Source organism: Trachinotus anak, unplaced genomic scaffold (assembly GCF_046630095.1).
Source record: "Trachinotus anak isolate AG129_WGS33_773 ecotype Australia unplaced genomic scaffold, CSIRO_AGI_Tana_v1 ptg000028l, whole genome shotgun sequence".
NCBI lineage: Eukaryota > Metazoa > Chordata > Actinopteri > Carangiformes > Carangidae > Trachinotus > Trachinotus anak.
Window position 1 is genome coordinate 17,566,135 of NW_027273879.1, and position 18,010 is coordinate 17,584,144.

At 42.5% G+C, this 18,010-nt stretch overlaps 1 protein-coding gene across 9 annotated transcripts in view; it reads left to right on the forward strand.

The window, feature by feature from the left end:
* Window positions 1–15,119, forward strand: part of grin1a (glutamate receptor, ionotropic, N-methyl D-aspartate 1a) — a 38,367-nt gene extending 23,248 nt beyond the window's left edge. For 4 of the 9 annotated variants that reach the window (XM_071465999.1, XM_071466000.1, XM_071466001.1 and 1 more), the window contains 10 exons: window positions 156–274; window positions 628–740; window positions 1,551–1,699; window positions 1,850–2,007; window positions 2,597–2,758; window positions 3,072–3,181; window positions 3,548–3,693; window positions 8,850–8,876; window positions 9,655–9,765; window positions 13,139–13,354. In XM_071465999.1, the coding sequence (XP_071322100.1) occupies window positions 156–274; window positions 628–740; window positions 1,551–1,699; window positions 1,850–2,007; window positions 2,597–2,758; window positions 3,072–3,181; window positions 3,548–3,693; window positions 8,850–8,876; window positions 9,655–9,765; window positions 13,139–13,207 (1,164 nt within the window). In that variant the 3' untranslated portion in view covers window positions 13,208–13,354. Of the gene's footprint in view, window positions 1–155; window positions 275–627; window positions 741–1,550; window positions 1,700–1,849; window positions 2,008–2,596; window positions 2,759–3,071; window positions 3,182–3,547; window positions 3,694–8,849; window positions 8,877–9,654; window positions 9,766–13,138 lie in introns of all 9 variants that reach the window. The other 5 variants (XM_071466005.1, XM_071466007.1, XM_071466008.1 and 2 more) reach the window with 3 other exon arrangements.
* Window positions 15,120–18,010: the final 2,891 nt, after the last annotated feature.

The following is an 18,010-nucleotide window of genomic DNA, read 5'->3' on the forward strand; positions in this document are numbered from 1 at the left end:
TAACGTTACATCTCCTTCATGGATCATATCGGTGTTTTTGCACATTTTAGCCAATTTAACTAAAAGACCAGTATTTTCTTTTGTTTGTCTATAACATGCAGACATAATTTGTTGTTCATTATCAACCAATAAGCGACTGCGCTGTGTGTTTTCAGGAAATTCCTCGCAGTACACTGGACTCGTTCATGCAGCCGTTCCAAAGCACACTGTGGCTGCTGGTGGGTCTATCGGTGCATGTGGTGGCGGTGATGCTTTACCTACTAGACCGGTTCAGGTACAAGGGGGACCTGTGTGTGTATGTGTGTGCCCATGTGTGTGTGTATGTGTTTATGTGTATTCATGACTGAAAGTGCAAGTGTGCTTGTACATGCACTCCCCTGAGCGCTGCAGATCTTCCCTCAGTGTGGACACAAAGGCAGACAGAAGGGAAGATTGGCTCCAACCATCCCACCGCTCTGTCCCTGCGCCACCGTCTTTGTCTGCTTTCTTTCTGTGGACTTTGTCTCCTTCTTGCTTTGCTTGTTCAGTTCCCTTCCCTGCCTGGGGTTGCCAGGGTTTTTCCCTCCTGCAGGTTCTCAGCCATTTCTCATTTTATCTCCTGCAACCCTCCCAATTTCTCCACTCTAGCCCGTTTGGAAGATTTAAAGTAAACAGCGAAGAAGAAGAAGAAGATGCCCTCACCTTATCATCCGCTATGTGGTTCTCCTGGGGAGTGTTGCTGAACTCTGGAATAGGAGAAGGTGAGACACACCCAGTAGGAGAAACATCATTGCAAATCATCTCGTACTGAGCAGTAAATGATCCCTTTTTCCCAGAACACTGTAATGCCGTTGAGTACTTTGATCTTTACACAGCTTTCAGTTGTAAAAAGACCAACATCAAGGTTAGTTGTGGCTCCAGGTGCTGCCTGACTGTGGAGATATTCTTTGCGGATGACAGATGAATTCCTTTCAAATGACATTTTGCAATGACAGGCTTTGATGCAGTTTGTCTTTAAACAGTTTGGACCTGTTGCCTTTCCTTGTTTCATTTGTCTTCAAGTGTTTCCTTTTTAGTATTTTTAGTGGGTTATATTTTTGGTAATTTCTTTAGTTTTACATCTTTTATTCTTGTAAAACCACAATACACTACAAATATGGAAATACAATGCAAAAAAAAAAGTACAGTAATAGTAAGAGTACTATTAGCTAAAAATGGCTACAGCTCTGGTTTGCTTTTCGTCAGCCCTTAACCCTTGTCGTGAAGGATTTTATGTCTGGAAATAATTTGATTTCAGTTTGCAATGAGTTGACAGGCCTTTGTGGAGAAAGCTGATAAGTTCATAATTGAGTACTGTGATATACTGTGATGTAAGGATCCATAATCCTTTCTATCATTATTGGCAGTTGTAGTCATAACAGTAGTAATAACAGAAGTAGCAGTTTATCAACACTGAGTGGTAGAACTGTTAGTTAACAGTGATGGAGGTATCAGCCCAACTACTCTACATTATTAATCTGACTCGAATTAGAAAATGACTGAGCTGATTAAAACTTGAATTCACCACACAGGTGCGCCGCGCAGCTTCTCAGCGAGAATCCTGGGTATGGTGTGGGCTGGTTTTGCCATGATCATTGTGGCTTCTTACACTGCCAATCTGGCTGCCTTCCTGGTGTTGGACCGGCCTGAGGAGCGCATCACCGGCATCAATGACCCAAGGGTGGGTAGAGTGTGGTGTCATGACCATGTTACTACAGAACATTTTTATTTATATAAAAAATTCAATAGATTATACCATTGGAATCAACTATATCAATGGAAGTTATTAGAAGTCATTACTCGACTGTCTTGTCGTTGTCTCTCTGTGCAGCTGAGAAACCCATCAGACAAGTTCATCTACGCCACGGTGAAGCAGAGCTCCGTGGACATCTACTTCCGGCGGCAGGTGGAGCTTAGCACCATGTACCGCCACATGGAGAAGCACAACTATGAGAGTGCCGCCGAGGCTATCCAGGCCGTGCGTGACAAGTGAGTCTCGGCCAGGCCGGGCCGACCAGGGCACGTGTCGGCCGGCTGCTCAACCTATCAGGCACACAGACCAGGGTCAGTCCAGTCAGCTCAGGGGGGGGGACATGGACCTCCGGACCAGACGGAAGCAGCAGGACTTACTGCTGTGTTCCCTCTGACCCAGGCCCATCGCCCGGCCAAGGCAGACGTCAAGGGACAGTGGCAGGTGTGGACGTGGCAACAGCACTGACACCAGTGTGAGGTTGAGCTAACATTGAGTCGAGGAGCACCCTTTTTCAGGTTGTACCCAGACGAACATCTTTGAGATGGGGGGAATCCAATGGGGGACGCGCCCTCACCCATCTGGCATTGGATTTCATTTGGGCCATAAGCAACGGTAGAGATTGCTGGTAAACGCTGAATGACACACACGATCTGGTGTGCGAGAGAGAGAGGGGTGGGAGCCGTAAATGTGTATGTAAATCATTGTACTGTTGCACCGTAACCCCCTCCTTCCCCTCCTCCTCCTCCTCCTCCTCCTCCTCCTCCTCCCTTCCTTCCTCCTCCTCCTCCTCCTCCTCCTCCCTCCCTCCCTCCCCCTGCCCCACAGCAAGCTGCATGCTTTCATCTGGGACTCTGCGGTGCTGGAGTTTGAAGCCTCGCAGAAGTGCGACCTGGTGACCACGGGAGAGCTGTTTTTCCGTTCGGGCTTTGGCATAGGCATGCGCAAGGACAGCCCCTGGAAACAGAATGTGTCCCTGGCCATTCTCAGGTCTGTCCCAGCCGAAGCTGCATTACTCGTATGACTTTTTTGTTTCTTATCAATATGATTTCATGGTCACGTATTGACCATTTATAGCCACCCAATACATTGCCTTATGTCACATCTTCTATCTCTGTATCTTCCCTCTCCTGCCCTCTCTGTCTGTCTCTGTCAAGTTTATGTCTGTTTGTCTCTACACCTGTCCAGCTGTCTGTGTGTTTCATGTATGTTGCTATCTGGGAGTGAGCGGCTCGAATATTCCGTCATTGCGGCGTGTATTAACTTTGTCACCTCTCTCCCCACCACCCCCAACCCCCTGCAGTTCTCATGAGAACGGCTTCATGGAAGACCTAGATAAAACCTGGGTGAGATACCAGGAGTGTGACTCAAGGAGCAATGCCCCAGCCACACTCACCTTTGAAAACATGGCAGGTATGGTCCTAATGCCGTAGAGAAAGCGTTAAAAAAGTGATTGGACAAAAACTGCAGTGGTAAGGTACTGTAGCCCTTTTTTGTCCAATACCTTTACAAAATCGTTGTTTTAGTGTCGGCGTGGGTGCTCTGTGGAAGTGTGCCGTACAGTATCTTGTGCTGTGGCTTTGTGCGGTTGTGGTCTTCTATTACTACTGTGTGGGTTGCAGCTGCCGTCGTCAGTAGGAAGCTGGTTGAAAAAGGAGGGGCGACCACTGGGCATGACGGGCAGGCCATGCATTCATGCTCAGTGGGAGCGGCGGAGTTGCAGAACAGCTCACACATGTATCTCTGCTCTCTTTCTGTTCATCTGTCCCTTTCTAAAAGGGGTCTTCATGCTGGTGGCTGGAGGCATAGCAGCAGGGATCTTCCTCATCTTCATCGAAATCGCCTATAAACGACATAAAGACGCCCGCAGGAAGCAGATGCAGCTGGCCTTTGCGGCCGTCAATGTTTGGAGGAAGAACCTGCAGGTAGGAATGATCCCCTCTGCCTGCTCACACCCAGGGTGGAAAGACCCCTCAATCAGGGTTGATTTCTGTCTCTCAGCCCCTCTGGGAGCTTTTTATTTTCATCAATAGTGGTCAACCGCCAGATCGCCATATGAGAAAGCGTGAACTCTGATGTCCTCATGTACTGTAAGAGGCCACCCTGTAGGTGCTAAGAGTCCCAAGAGGCCAACAGCGCCCGTGTCTCTTGTGTGTGCCTGCAGGAGAGTAAGGAGGCCTCAGGAAGCCAAGCGGTGGCCGGGACCCCCTCATTAGTATGTAACTAATTAGCAGGGCCATTTCCGCCTCCATATCACCTCTTGCTGTTAGAGTAACAATAAGATAATTAGCCTTGCGATCCTCTAACATGACGGACATCCGAATTAAAACTTCACCTTTCATGTCCATGGCATGAACTAGTAGTTCTAAGCTGCTGTGGTGCTTACACGCTTCATAAGGTCAGATGATGTGGACATGGAAAGCCAATAAAAGTAAACAAACGTCCTGCCAAAATGTATCATAAAAACAATAATAACAGTGATTACTGGCGCGGTGGGTGCATTTTCATTGCGTCACCACCGATTTCCATACCATCAGCAGCCAGGGGCTAACAATACAAATAGAGCATAAAGAGCAAAATCAATGCCCTGCTACAATTACACAGCAGTGACTCTCCCAGTATTGTCGGCATCACTGCAAAGCGTCATGCTACAGTGCACACTGTGTCTCCTTATCCACTTTGGTGTCCATAATGCAGACACCAAATGAGAGTGTAAAACTTGCATGACAGAGGCTTCATGCAAACACATTAACTGTCTCAACAGGAATCCGTTTAAAAGGTCAGTTCTCCCAAATTTCAAAAGTGCATATTTTTCCTCTTGTTCTTCTTGTGGTATCCAGCCATGCAGATAGTTTTGATTTTACCTGCTGGGACCAAACCAATAAAATTGAGGTGAATGGAATTGAATTTGTGGTTCAAAGCCATCTGCATGGTGAGCTTCCACAAGTAAATGAGATATTTTTTTTTTTTTCTAATTTGAGTGAACCGACCCCTTTAGCTACAATCAAACAATGCAGTCCTCTACTCAGCACATGAAGAACATGATTTGCCCCTGTACTCCAGTGCAATCAAATGTGCCTGCAAAGCATTGGAGCATTGGAGCACCCTTCCTACACCCACACACCCTCCTTTCCTTTATTATTTACGGTTTCACTCCCTGATTGGATTGCTTGGAGGGTTCAGCATTTGATGGCCTGTCACACTGTGAGTCTGTGATGTGGCCCTGGCAGCCTGTCTGCTGCCTCTCTGTAAGCCTTGAACCAAAACTCAGTGTCTGGCCCCGCTGAATAGAGACAGCAGGGCTGGAGGAAGGTACAGTATAAAATCACAAGTGCCTGTCAGCAAATCAGTGTCCTTCTCAGAGTGTCTGCCATCGACCCAACTATTGTATGTAACTGTCATGCGTGTCCTCATATAGATGTACATTCTCCAGGTGCAAACAGCAGGCGAGTGCATGCAAGGGGGGCATCACTGAGAAAGGAGAGGGACACACTAAACTGCCTGTAGACCAGCACGTTTCAGATCCATATCAATGACGATCATGTTGATATCTCTGCACCGCTGAACAAAGACAGCTCATGTCTGCTCATCTCGCTCATCGACCGTCACTGTGGGCCCTCGAGCTACAAAAACGGACACACACAATCTTCACTGCTCTAACTATAACTGCCGTAATGGGGTCTCATGCTCTCAGGAGCACACAGGGAGCCCACGAAGTCGAACTAATACAATCTGTTCAGTTCTGCGTGAATATTATTCAGGATATTATTCATACTGTTTGGGTGCACTGATTTGATCTAATTTTCACAAATGAAAAACGACAGCTTGGTTATGTAGGACACACATTCAACACAACGGAAAATCTAAGTTCACAGTTTATGTGGCCTCCTCCTTCCTTAGTACAGCAAGCACTGAAACTTGGAGTCCCATCGTTGGCATCATTTTTGACTGCTTGCACATGTGTTTGTATGTAATTATGTGCTTACACTGCAGGTTGGTGTATTATGCAAAGCACTGTGCAGTACTGTGCACCCACAATACCTTTCAACACGAGGATGAAATCTCAGAGAACGTGCACTTCTGACTAACCAAAATCTGTTCACGTGGTACACCCCTCATCCTCCGCAGGCTGACCTTATCTCGACATGCTGTTAATGCTCAAAAGCCCTCTAAATATAAGCTAACTACCATACAAAATAAAGGTGCATGCACTGATAGAACTGCATGCTTAAGACAGTCCAGCTTTAAGGAACTGTAGCCACAGAGATGTAGAGGGGTAGACCTATTTAATCTGAGTAGATATTTATATTTGGGTAAGAGAACATAGCTGTCTTTTAATGATGATTTAATCTTTATGATCTAAATTTATAATCTATATTATAAGTATTATTGTGTGTAGCACTGTGTAGCTATGCTTACTGTAGTATAGCATTATTTTCAGCAATAGCAGCTAGCTAAGCTTTAAGAATCAACAGACCAGCACAAAAGGCAGGCAGACAAAGCTAGCAACTACCTGGTGAACAAAATGGTGTACTCGGCAGCTAAAGAGCCAGATATCGAGTGTTGACAGAGACCAAAAACAACTACAGAGAGTGAATATTGGACATTCAGCACATCGGCAGAAATACTTCAGATGCTAACATTGCTCTGTATCTGCTGTACATGTAAATCACTAGCTGTTAGCTAACTACGTCACCATCAACTTAAAAGGTGATTATTCGTCAGTTTTGTGTTCATAGCTTGTTTCTTTTGCTCCCAAATGGCCAAAAAATCAGCTATTGCAGATTTTAAAGCCATGAAAGCAAACTTAGTCGGTCGCACAAAAAAATTTCTGTAACATTTCCAATGTAGCTAAAGTACAAAATTTATAGTCATGCTAATGGAGAGGTTACACTGTCTTAGAAAGCTGTTCCTTCACTGAGATCATTTTAAAGCATCCACTTAAAAAAAAAGAAAAAAAAAAAAAGCAAATTTCTTCAGCTACAGTTCTTTATTAAAAAATATTTGGAAATTAGACAACTGTTCTCCCTCTCTGTGCCAAGGACCAGATATAACAAGATAGCTTAACCTGACTGTGAAAGGTGCCAGTGTGTACAACATCCCTCACCAACAAGGAGTAGAGAGGTGAAAAATACTACAAGAGCACGTTAGCTTTCTCTATGTTAGAATAAGGTTTGATATGGTGGAAACCAGTGTTTTTCAGCTCTGAAGCTGTTACATTTACAGATACATGAAGTAACTGATATTATGGATTGTGGATACCATCTCTGAAAAGTGCTTAACAGTAAATAAATGTAGATAAAATTTTGAGTAAACTTTGCAGAAAACGAGTCTAGGTTTTACAGAAATATAAGTACATATTACAAATGGAACCATCTGATGATAAAAATGTAGAATTTACATTTCTTCCGTTGACTTATTTTTCCATATCCCTCTCAACATTGATGCTAACGGCAATATATCTGTAATGAGTTAATACTGACCAATGATATAGGTTGAACTTCCACTTGTTTTGTAACTTCCGCTAAATGCTACCAACTATAATGTATTCTATAAATTTACGTCATACTGATATACATATGTTCCACTGATTTGTCGTAGTAGTGTCGTACTGTTGCTGTTAGATTTTGTTAACCACTACATCACTGAGAGGCTACACGTCCGGCTTTTGGCTTTCCCTTTTAAAACAGATGTTATTCAGAAGTGCACAGTCTGAACAAGACTGAAACTGGTGTCAATTTGGGGTGAAAACAAAGTGTTGGAGACCCTGTTCTGTGATGATGATAATGATGATGTATAATGATGATGCACTGCGGCGGCTCACTTGTTTCCGGCACGAAACAGGCGGCTTCTGTACACTGTGCAAGTCCCATGCCGCGCTTCATCTGATGGTCCAGCATGCCCTGCATGGCCGGGACTGTGCACACGCAGCACCTCATCAGGGCTCAGAGCGGCCAGACTCCAATCCTGCAGCCTCAGACGTGTAAGAAATGGAAAGGAAAGTCAAGATTTTAAGAAGAGAACTGTCGTCACTTGGGCACTGATTTTTTTTTCCTGAACCAAGATGAAACAGTCAGAAGCACTTGTTACACAGGCTGACTTTCACCATTTACTAACAAGTAATGTCATCTTCCAACAGGAAAAATATTTTATTTACTATTACCTGCACTAAAATTGAGTGATGTTGTGCACCAATCACTCCTCTGCCAGCTTTCACCTATGCTCCACGCCAGCTAATGCCTGCTGTCCACCTGATATCATGTCATCAGGAGGTTGAGAGAAAAGTGCCGGTTGGCGGGGTGATGGGTGGTACAACTGTACCCTAAAAGAGCCAAGTCATGTGACCTGATGAAAAAGGATGTACTGCGGGGCCAGTGCTGGCCAGGGTTGATTTGTCATGCTATTTGTTTTGTGTTTACTTATTCTATGTTTTCCCCCTTTATTCCTTCCCTCCATCCATAAAGCGTTTTGGCATGCTGAAATTCACACCACACTGCCCCGCCCGCCCGAAGGGCCTCCCTCCCGGCAACTGCTCACTCATCCTCCACTTATACTTTACTAACATCCGTCCTAGAGTGCTTTCTTTTTTAGAAGTACCTTCTTTTAGCCTCCATCTTCTCAGACCATGAAGTCACACGTAGAAAAATGGCAAACTTACTTTTTTTTTTGCACTTTAACTTTAGAAGTAAGAATATTGTTTTGCAGCAGCAGTAGAAAGCCATCCCTTCTCAAACCTTTTTTTTTCTTGCACCCCATCTCATTCTCCATCCCATTCCCTTGTGTGTGGGGTGAATTTCCATTATACCTCTTTAAGGTATAATGACTTTAAATGGGCTTTAATTACTGACTTTTGTCGCTGTTGTTTTCCCTCTTTGATATGCATTTTAGTGGCCTCTGATAATGTAGCTTCTTGACTTTTTATACCTGCCTGGCTTTGGATGTGGTTGTTTGCTTTGCTAGTTTTTTTTTTAACTATCCACCCTTTTTAGTTCCCTTGGCTTTTGCTTAAGGATCTACTTTAAAGTAATAACGATTCAGTGGATGGAAATTTATTTTATTTTTCTTTTCTCCCCCTATGCAGCCCTCTTCCTCTCTAGAGACTCAGGATGTAAGAATACCTTAATATGAGTTTTTTTGCACACAAACATGCAGTTATTGTGCTGAGAGTAGCTGTGGGGCACTCTGATGGTATGAGGGAGGGAGGGCACCAAATTGGCTTTGCCGTCTTCTCAGGATATGGTTAAAACTGCTTCTTTTTCTTTTTTTCTTTGTCTGACCTGTGTCAGAACCAAGTACTGAGTAGATTTGAGATATTTTGTTAAGTGATATTTGGCATGTTTAGTCGATCCATTTATGATTCACGATCACTTGTGTGTTGAGATGAGGAACTTTCAACTGTAATGTGTGTGTTCAAGCAACATTGAGCGCGTAGGCAGATTATTTTAGCTGGTTAAAGTAGCGTAATGTAGGTATCACACCCACTGACATCTTTACTAGTCATCACTCATTTCAATGCATTTCTAGGGGCCAAGTGAATGTGTCAGCACATTTCTAGAGGACTATTGTGCCATCTTGTACAGTCCCAGTGTGATAATGTTACATAAAATGCAGATGCCCTCATATCAGCCTGAACAGACTATTTCCACTCTCACATCTAACTAAGCTTTATCCCTTTCTTTCTCCCTCTTTGCGCATTTTACATTTCCAAGTGCTGTAGTCTTTCTCACAAGGACCCTCCCTCTATTTAGTCAATATAAAATAAGGTAATTTACTTGGGTGGCGGGTGGTGGTGGTGGTGATGGGAAGAGAGAATGGGTGAGACTGAAACCACGGTTATCACCCCAGCCAGAGAATATGAATAATGTTTCTACATATATTTATTTTAGGATAGGAAAAGTGGTAGAGCAGAGCCCGACCCCAAAAAGAAAGCCTCTTTTAGGTCCATCAGTACCACCCTGGCCTCCAGCATCAAGAGACGTAGGTCCTCCAAAGACACGGTAAGGAGACGAAGAAGCAACATCTTCCCTTGTTTACTCCTCCCTCTCTTTCCTTTTTTCTTCTCCTCTTCTGTCTCTACTTTCAGCCCTCTCCTTTCTCTTTCTCTGTCCTCTCTGCCTACATCCCCATATCCGACCGCGAAAGAGTCCCATGCTCACCCATTTCCACCCGACTCCGCGGCCTCTGCCACGTGTCTGTCCGTTCACCATTGATCAGCCATCACCATTTAGCATCTGTAGCTCCTCTACAGGCCGGAGGGCATCAGTGCAGGAACTCAGGTCAGGCCAGGCCAGGAGCTGGGCTCTGAATTTGGGGAGGGGCGTCCCAAGTGTCCTTGGTTTTTTTTTTTGGTGGGGGGGGTGGGTCTGATGGGATTAGTGGCTTCTGGAGGAGGGGGGCGACAAAAGCAAGCAGTCTGCCAGTGGTGTTTTGTCTTGGGCTGCTCTTCCTCCGTGCCTCTGGTTTGGACGTGGATTCTGGCGAATGTGTCCTATTTAGTGGTATTGTGGTGTGTGTATTGTACATGAGCGTGTGGTTTGTGTGTGTTTATATATTTGTGTTCACGTCCTGTCTTTTTGACTGCTTGATCCTTTGTATATCCACCTTTCTTTGCACCAATCCCGCCCGCACTTCCTCCGTTTGGGTTTCAGCCGCTGTTGGTTTGCTTTTGGTTTGAAAAGCATGCGCTGGTGTTCTGTCATTTTTCCAAAATCCATTTCCAAGGTAGTCGTGATGGCCAAGTCCTGCTGAGAAGAAAACTAATGTGTTGTCTTATTTATCAACATGTCTATTTCAGGATTACACTCATGGATTTCTATTAATCAAATTACTTTTTGCTTTGTCATATTTTGTTTGTCATAATTCTTGTTTATTTTTCAGTGTCCTTGTGGTCTGACCTGTGCATGCCTCTTTCAGGGTACATTTTCAGGTGCTGAAGACAGTCTTCTTTTATGTTTTAATGGGCTCTATGAAGCCTTATACTCTCACTGTGTTACAAGGCAAGCATAAATTCAAGCTATTCTTTTTTTTTTTTTTTTCTAAATTGTGTTTTACACCATCTCTTTATCTTTGCTTGACTCCTTTGTTGCAGCACAATGAGAGTGTCAGGTTTCCTCCATTCTTTCACAGTTCAGTTGAAAAGCCCCTGTTCGTTGCGGTTGGGAGGTTGTACTCCACAAGCTTGGAGTGCTCTGACAAACCAGTGACCCGTGGTCATTTGCACCCAGCTGCTTCGCCAGACATAGCTGGTCGCTGACCAAATCTGGCATGGGCCTCTAAAATAAAAAAATAAAAAGCTATAACCTCTGGAGGTAGCACAGACACCTTCTCAGAAAGGTTTCTGTACTAACACTGTGTTTTGACTGTGTTTCTCAGGGGAGACGTAGCCAATGGCAGCTAAGCTAACTGGTCGCAAAGTTTAAAAAAAATTTTGTGTTTGTGTTTTGATTTGATCTCCTGTCTTTCTCTCTTTCTCTTGTGTTAACTGTCTTTTTTTTTAAATGGATGTTTTGGCATTGAGCCAAACCACGTCTACTCTCCCCTGGAGGTTTCTCAATAGATTTGGTCTCGTTTGAAGAGAAGAAGAGTGGAATCGCCATTGTTAATATGTCTGAGGGTTCGGATGCTGGTTTGGGAGCCCCAGTGGAAATAAAAATATATAATATCTCACAGTGGAAACACAAAACAGGATTTAGTGTAATCACAAAAGATGCTCTAATTTGCCATCTTCAGTCTTTGACCATTATTTTGATTTTATATAAATGTTCTTCTTTTATTATTAATGGATATCAATGGACTTGAGTGTCAGTGTCCCTCACCCACATGCCACACTGCTCCTCTCTCCCTCTGCAAGCATGCCGATTACTGTAACTGTCATAGATGTAGTAACAATAGAAGAAGTAGAAATAATCTTTGTAGTAGTGCCATATATTAAGAAGAATCACCATAGTTGTATTGAATAAGTAGCTTTATAAGCATTAACTGTGGTTGTGATGTCAGTGAAGTGTCTCTCTTTTGCTGGTCCACTTGACCCCCAGTAGGGTGCGCTGTTAGCAGGCCCTCAAGGTACAGCACATGAGGAGACCCAAAAGGGGGCTGTAAGCCATATGATGATGCAACTCGCGGGTCAAGGAGATGAGGGACATCCACTCTGACTCCAGTTTATTGAGAAGATTTGACATTTTACCTCTCAGTCTGGATGTTGCCCCATCTGTCAGCATGTTGGTTGCATCATAGCAGCTTCTGAAGCTCATATGCTTGAATGTATTGGCTCCGTCATCTTAAAACGAGAGGCATTTAGTCCTAAGATCTTGCCTAATTGAGAAAGAAACAAAAAGTACGTACTGTATGAGATGGTTACACTGAGGCAAGAGTCTTCCCTGTTTTAGTTCAGAAACTCAAAATCTACCCAGATCTCTTTGTAATGCAATAAATGTAACAACAATAGATGTTTTCTTGCTCATTGGGTGTTATGAAACAGGTTTTTCCAACACAGTGCTGAGTCAGGATAATGATTGGCATGTTGGAAATCAGTTGGATTAAAGAGGAGGCGGATTGCTCCATCAAATATGAAGCTGTTCCACAATAAACAGCACGTTAAAAGCTCTATTTATAATGTATATTTAATGCGATTGTTTCACACGGTTTCTATATTTTTGCTCAGTAGCAGAAACAAAAAACAACCTCAGCATTGTAAAGATGTGGCTCACTGCTGCCACAGAAACACACTGAAAAGACTCAGTCACAAGCAAAAATCACTGTTGCCATAGAAACTAAGCACCTGCATGGATTCGGGATCTTGTTGCCGCACACTCTGCTTTAAAGGAAGCAGAGTGACGCGGGGACAGGACGTAAGAGTCCGACACAACAGCACTTTGAAATCAGCCGAAAATTCACCTTCTCTGCCTGAGCTGCTAAAATTAGAGAAGCCGCCTGACTGCATGCGTGCAAATGACTGTGGGGAGATAAGTCAGTTGTCCTTTTTACCCATGGCAGGAAATTATCACCCAGTCATGTTGTAAGGCTAAAAAAAAAAAATGATGCCTGATTCAAATTTGCTGTTGTCAGACTCTCAGGATCTTACGTCTGCTCCCAACTAGCCCCCGTCAGGCACAACCAAACCCCTTTACAAAAACCCAAACTTAAAAGAAGATAACAAAACTGAGGTGTGCCTGAGGAGGGTTAGAGAACCCTTCTGCTTCTAAGTTGCTACAGAAATGAAGCACAGGTGTTCTTAAAATCAAAGTCAGTGTTTAGATAATTATATTAATATGGCAAAAGATTTTTTAAAAAAGCTTCCAAATGCTGCTTTTGACAAGAAATAACATCCTGTTGTGTGTCTCCTTTTCTCTCCATTTCTCTTCACCTCTGCAGCAGTACCCACCCACTGACATCACGGGCCAACTCAACTTGTCTGACCCGTCTGTCAGCACTGTGGTGTAGAGAGGAGAGGGAGACAGTGACGCTCGCTCCCCAAGGAGAGAGGAAACGAGACGAGGAAGGAGGAGAGGAAGCGGAGGGGAGAGAGAACCCTTCTCGTTCCCTTCGCCTGTCGAAGCCGAAGCTTTCTTTTCACCGCCTGCCGATGGAGCTTTTGAGGAGACCGCTGGCTGAAGAAGTGGCTGAAATCACTGAACCTGCACCTTTTTATTGAAGTCAGGATTACCTGGCGTTAGATGTTCGTAGGGTCCCTGAGCATGCATAGACAAACCCATCTGACTCATCTACATCTACAATCTTTTCCTTCTGTATATTATTAGCTAACTTATTTAACCTTGTTTTCGTCCTTTTACTCACAGAAATTTACTTAATGTTTGATGTTTTCCGATTTCCTGATTAGCTGTATAGCATTTAGCAAGCCAGGTTTAGTTTGGTTAAGTTTATGGATAAACCAGTTCTGGTGCAAGTACTGTACTATACATATCACCTCCAATTAGGGCCTATACCATAGTAATAGTTCGTATTTCTTAACAACATATACAGCAATACAAGACGTACTGTAAGCTTCAATGGATATCAAGTATTTTCTAATAGGAACTACCTGTGTTTTTATCTACACTTTAAGGTTTTTAGACAATGTTTCTTTAATTGGGAAGCACTAATTATTAACAGTGACTTATCTTGTCTACCACTGAAGATGATGAAGCATGTGTGTCCTTGTATATGAATAAGAGCTTTACGTATCTGAATGAAGATACTGATCATTGTTATTTTGAAGGCTATATTCCAGATTCTGTAGTTGTCTAAATTGTATCTTCCCCCCTTTAATCTTGCACTAATCTTCCAAATGCATGTGTTCTTATTTCTAGTAAGGACTCAGTTTCTTAAAGAAAATCTGTTGAGCTTTACTACTATTTATAGCAAGAGTTAAGTTGGTGAATCTGATGAAACAGTGAAGCAAGGCTGGTGTTTTTATGTCCAAACATGTTTGACTCACTCAACCACAAGCCATGTTGCGTTTGGGGACACCCACTCTCTTCCTCTCTCCTGCTGCAGCAGTCTTTCTCATTTCCAGTCTCGAAGGGGTTGCATCAAAGGGCCAGGTTTTTCACCCAACCATCACTCGTTCTTTCATGCAAAACCTCCTCCCTGCACAAGCGCTGGAGAACTTTTACACGAAGGCACCAGAGTGAATTGAAAGCTTTTTGTTCGGCTTGCAAGCTTGTGTGCAGGTCGTGGTTAGATGCAAAAACAGGCCGTTTCCCATTTTCTGGAGCTGAGAAACCACTGCTGTGTGTTGAAAAGACTATCACATCCTTTCTGGTGTCTGGCACTGCAGAGCACTTTATGCTGAGGGGTCTCCCAAACTGTAAAAGAAAAAAAAGATACCAATTTGCCAAGAAACTAGACGACAACCACAAGTCAAACATATTAATCTCTCCAGTATATTGCATTACCTTTTAATTCCACAAATCTCTTTTTTTGTTATTAGAAACTTTACAAAGTCTTTATAAGAGAAATAATGACACTGTGCTAAAACACAATTTGCTTTGCTTCGAACCATTTTCTCATCCCGGCCTATGCATGCATATGTGTTATTACCAGTGCTTAAGTTTGGTTTTGGATGCGTGTTGTTGCCGTATACAGTTAGCTGAGCTGTGTGTGGAGCACTGGAGCACTGAATGAAATGTAAATAGCCTGGTTCAGTGCAGATGGGTTTGAGGAGATTGTACTGTGCTTGTAGTTCAACTGCAGCTGAGAATGTCTTACATTGTAGTTACACACAGCGGTTCTATTATAGTTGGACACAAGGGAGGAATGGCCTGTTTTTCTTACCTTTTCCAGTAAAGATCTTGCATTGAATCATCTTGTTTATACAACTGTAAATAAAATATACTTACATTGCCAAGTCTAATCAATCCTGTGATTTAATTATTATAGGTTTCCAATTAACAGTTGCTGACATTATCAATTAATCTGTGTATTTTCTCAACCAAATCAATTGTATGGTTTACAATAATAATGTCACAAAACTCACCACAATTTTAAGGTCCAAGCTCCAAAACCAAAACATTTTGAATTTACAATGATATAAAGGAGATAAAAGCAGCAAATCACCTTATTTGAGAAGCTGGAACCAGGAAATTATTTGATATTTTGCTAGATAAATGACTTCAATCCAGGGGGGCTGGAGCCAATCCCAGCTGACATTGGGTGAATGCGGGGTGCACCCTGGACAAGATGCCAGTCTATCACAGGGCTGACATATAGAGGCAAACAACCATTCACACTCACATTCACACCTACAGGCAATTTAGAGTCACCAATTAACCTAACATGCATGTCTCTGGACTGTGGGAGGAAGCTGGAGTACCTGGAGGGAACCCACGCAGACACTGGGAGAACATGCAGACTCCACACAGAAAGGCCCCACCACTGCCGCCTCGATAAATGACTTACATTACTTGACTCATCATTTCAACATAAATGATTTTGGTCATTGCACAGTAGTAAATTAGTACACTAAGCTGTTATTTAAAGATTATCGAAATGTTGCACAGTTACAAATGCAGAATATAAGCACATACTGCACCAAACAGAAGAGTATTTAAAAACTAAAAAAGATGAAACATAAAGAGAGAAAAAAGAAAATAAAAATATTTGCATCAATGTATGAATCAAAAGTGAGCAAGACAGTAAAAAAACGCCAGAGACCAAATCACAGCAAGCAACAGCATCAACTGAAAGGCCAAAAAAGTAGGTTTTGAGATTATATTTAAAAGTCGTGATAGCACAGTGACAACATTAAACATATTTATTTCACCATGGTGTCTCTGTTGAGCACTACAGTCAGGACTAATGGAGAGACAGTGCTGCTCACATGAGCAAAAGCAGCGTCATATTTGGCAGCAAACTTACCAGCTCCAGTGGTGGTCAGAGATTAGGAGACATTTTTATGTGCAGTGGTCCAGTGGATCAGCAGAGCGTGGTGAGGATTTTTAGCAATTTGCCTGCTCTGGCCCTCTTCAGCCATCTTGCTCAAAAGTTTTAACATTTCAATGCTATACAAAAATGGAGATTGTACAAAAGTGATGTAGTAAAATATTTTAAGAAAGAACAATAGACAGATATGAAAAAATTCTTTGTCTTTGTTAATCATTACAGCCAGTTATAAGCACGATCCTTCTCCTCTAAACCTCTGAAAATGTTACTGTGCAGCTGCAGACAAAATAATGGAAAATCGGGGTTGGTGATTTAAACTGGACAGACATTATATCTTTAGGCTAATTCAAAACCTGTATTTTTTTAAGTAGCCCTCATGTGTAAACATTAAAAATATGACCATGCTGTGTACCTCAGTGGAAAATAGCCCCAATACACTCACTGTCTCAGTCAAGGTAATCTATGATTAAATTACGAGTGTTGTCATTAATCTAATCATGGCTGTCACTGTTAATTAATGACACACCTTGTAGAAGCAGAGGTGGGTCACGGGATAGTGTCAGGTGAGACATTTATTCTGGTCCATTGACCTTCGGTCCTGATCACAGCAGACAATCTGTCACACTCTTTCAGAGAGATTAATGTGACTCCAGGTGCTGATTCTTTCTGCTGATTACAACCAGATTTTAAGCACTGGTCTGAGCCCTCTGCAACATGACATACAGTATCATTTACAGCTTGATGTGCAAGGAATATTTTTTCTTATTTTCAACACATATTGCAGGGTTTTCTCTCATTAACAATGTACATTTTATATGTAATACAAATGTTCCTATTTTGCCCTAAATTAGTTGCTGTCTCAGTGACCAGTCAGTAGCAACTGAAATAGTTAAGTGGGTGATCAAAAACAGTCATGAAACAGATGAGCCTTAAATCCATTTACAAAAATGCCCTGAAGCTGGGCTTAAGAAACCCACATCCAGACGCTGACCATCTTACCCAGGTTTGCCGTCCTGTTTTTATTCATGAGCAGTGAAACCAAGATAGTGTATTCAGTAAGAACAGATTCAGTAAAACGAATTTATCTATGATGGTCATCATAGTATACATTGTTTCGTGCACAACATCATGTGAAGGCTGTAATTGTTAACATATTAGCATTTAGCTCAGCGTTATAGAGCTGCTCTATATCTGTAGACTTTTGTAGAGTCTTATTAACGAATGCATCCAGTTTTATTGGTTATTTCATCCATCTATCAAGCCATGTTAATTAAAAGCAAACAGGTGGATCTATAATGTGAGTAACAGTGAGCAGCGTGGACAATACCAGAATCCTGTAACTGAAGCAGCTAAATGGAATTCACCCTTCATTATCACTGTTGTTCATTATTTACGCCTGTGCTTTTCTTACTGTAATATGTAAAAATGTCTTTAATGAAAATTCACATTTTATGCAGCTTGTCACCAATGACAACATCAATATATTTATACTCAGGAACAATATTAATGTCTGTGGTTTGGATTATAAGTTCTGTGGGACTGTGGTTCTTGTAAAATCAGTGACCACGTCTTTGGTTCATTTTAGTTTCATTACACCAAGACAAAAAAAAACCATAGGCCTTTTACAGAGAAGACACTTTGACATGTCACTGTCAGAAAAGCACAGGCATCAGTGATAAAATTAGTGATGGCTGAATTCCATTTAGCTGCTTCAGTTTCAGGGTCCTAGTATTGTGCCTGCTGGCTCGCTGTCACACTGTCATGACAAGTTGTTAGACTTAATGTCATTGTCCCAGTCACCCTGTGAAAATAGTTGTACATTGTTTTATGTGGCTCTAGAAGGAGATGTCTATAGTAGATTTG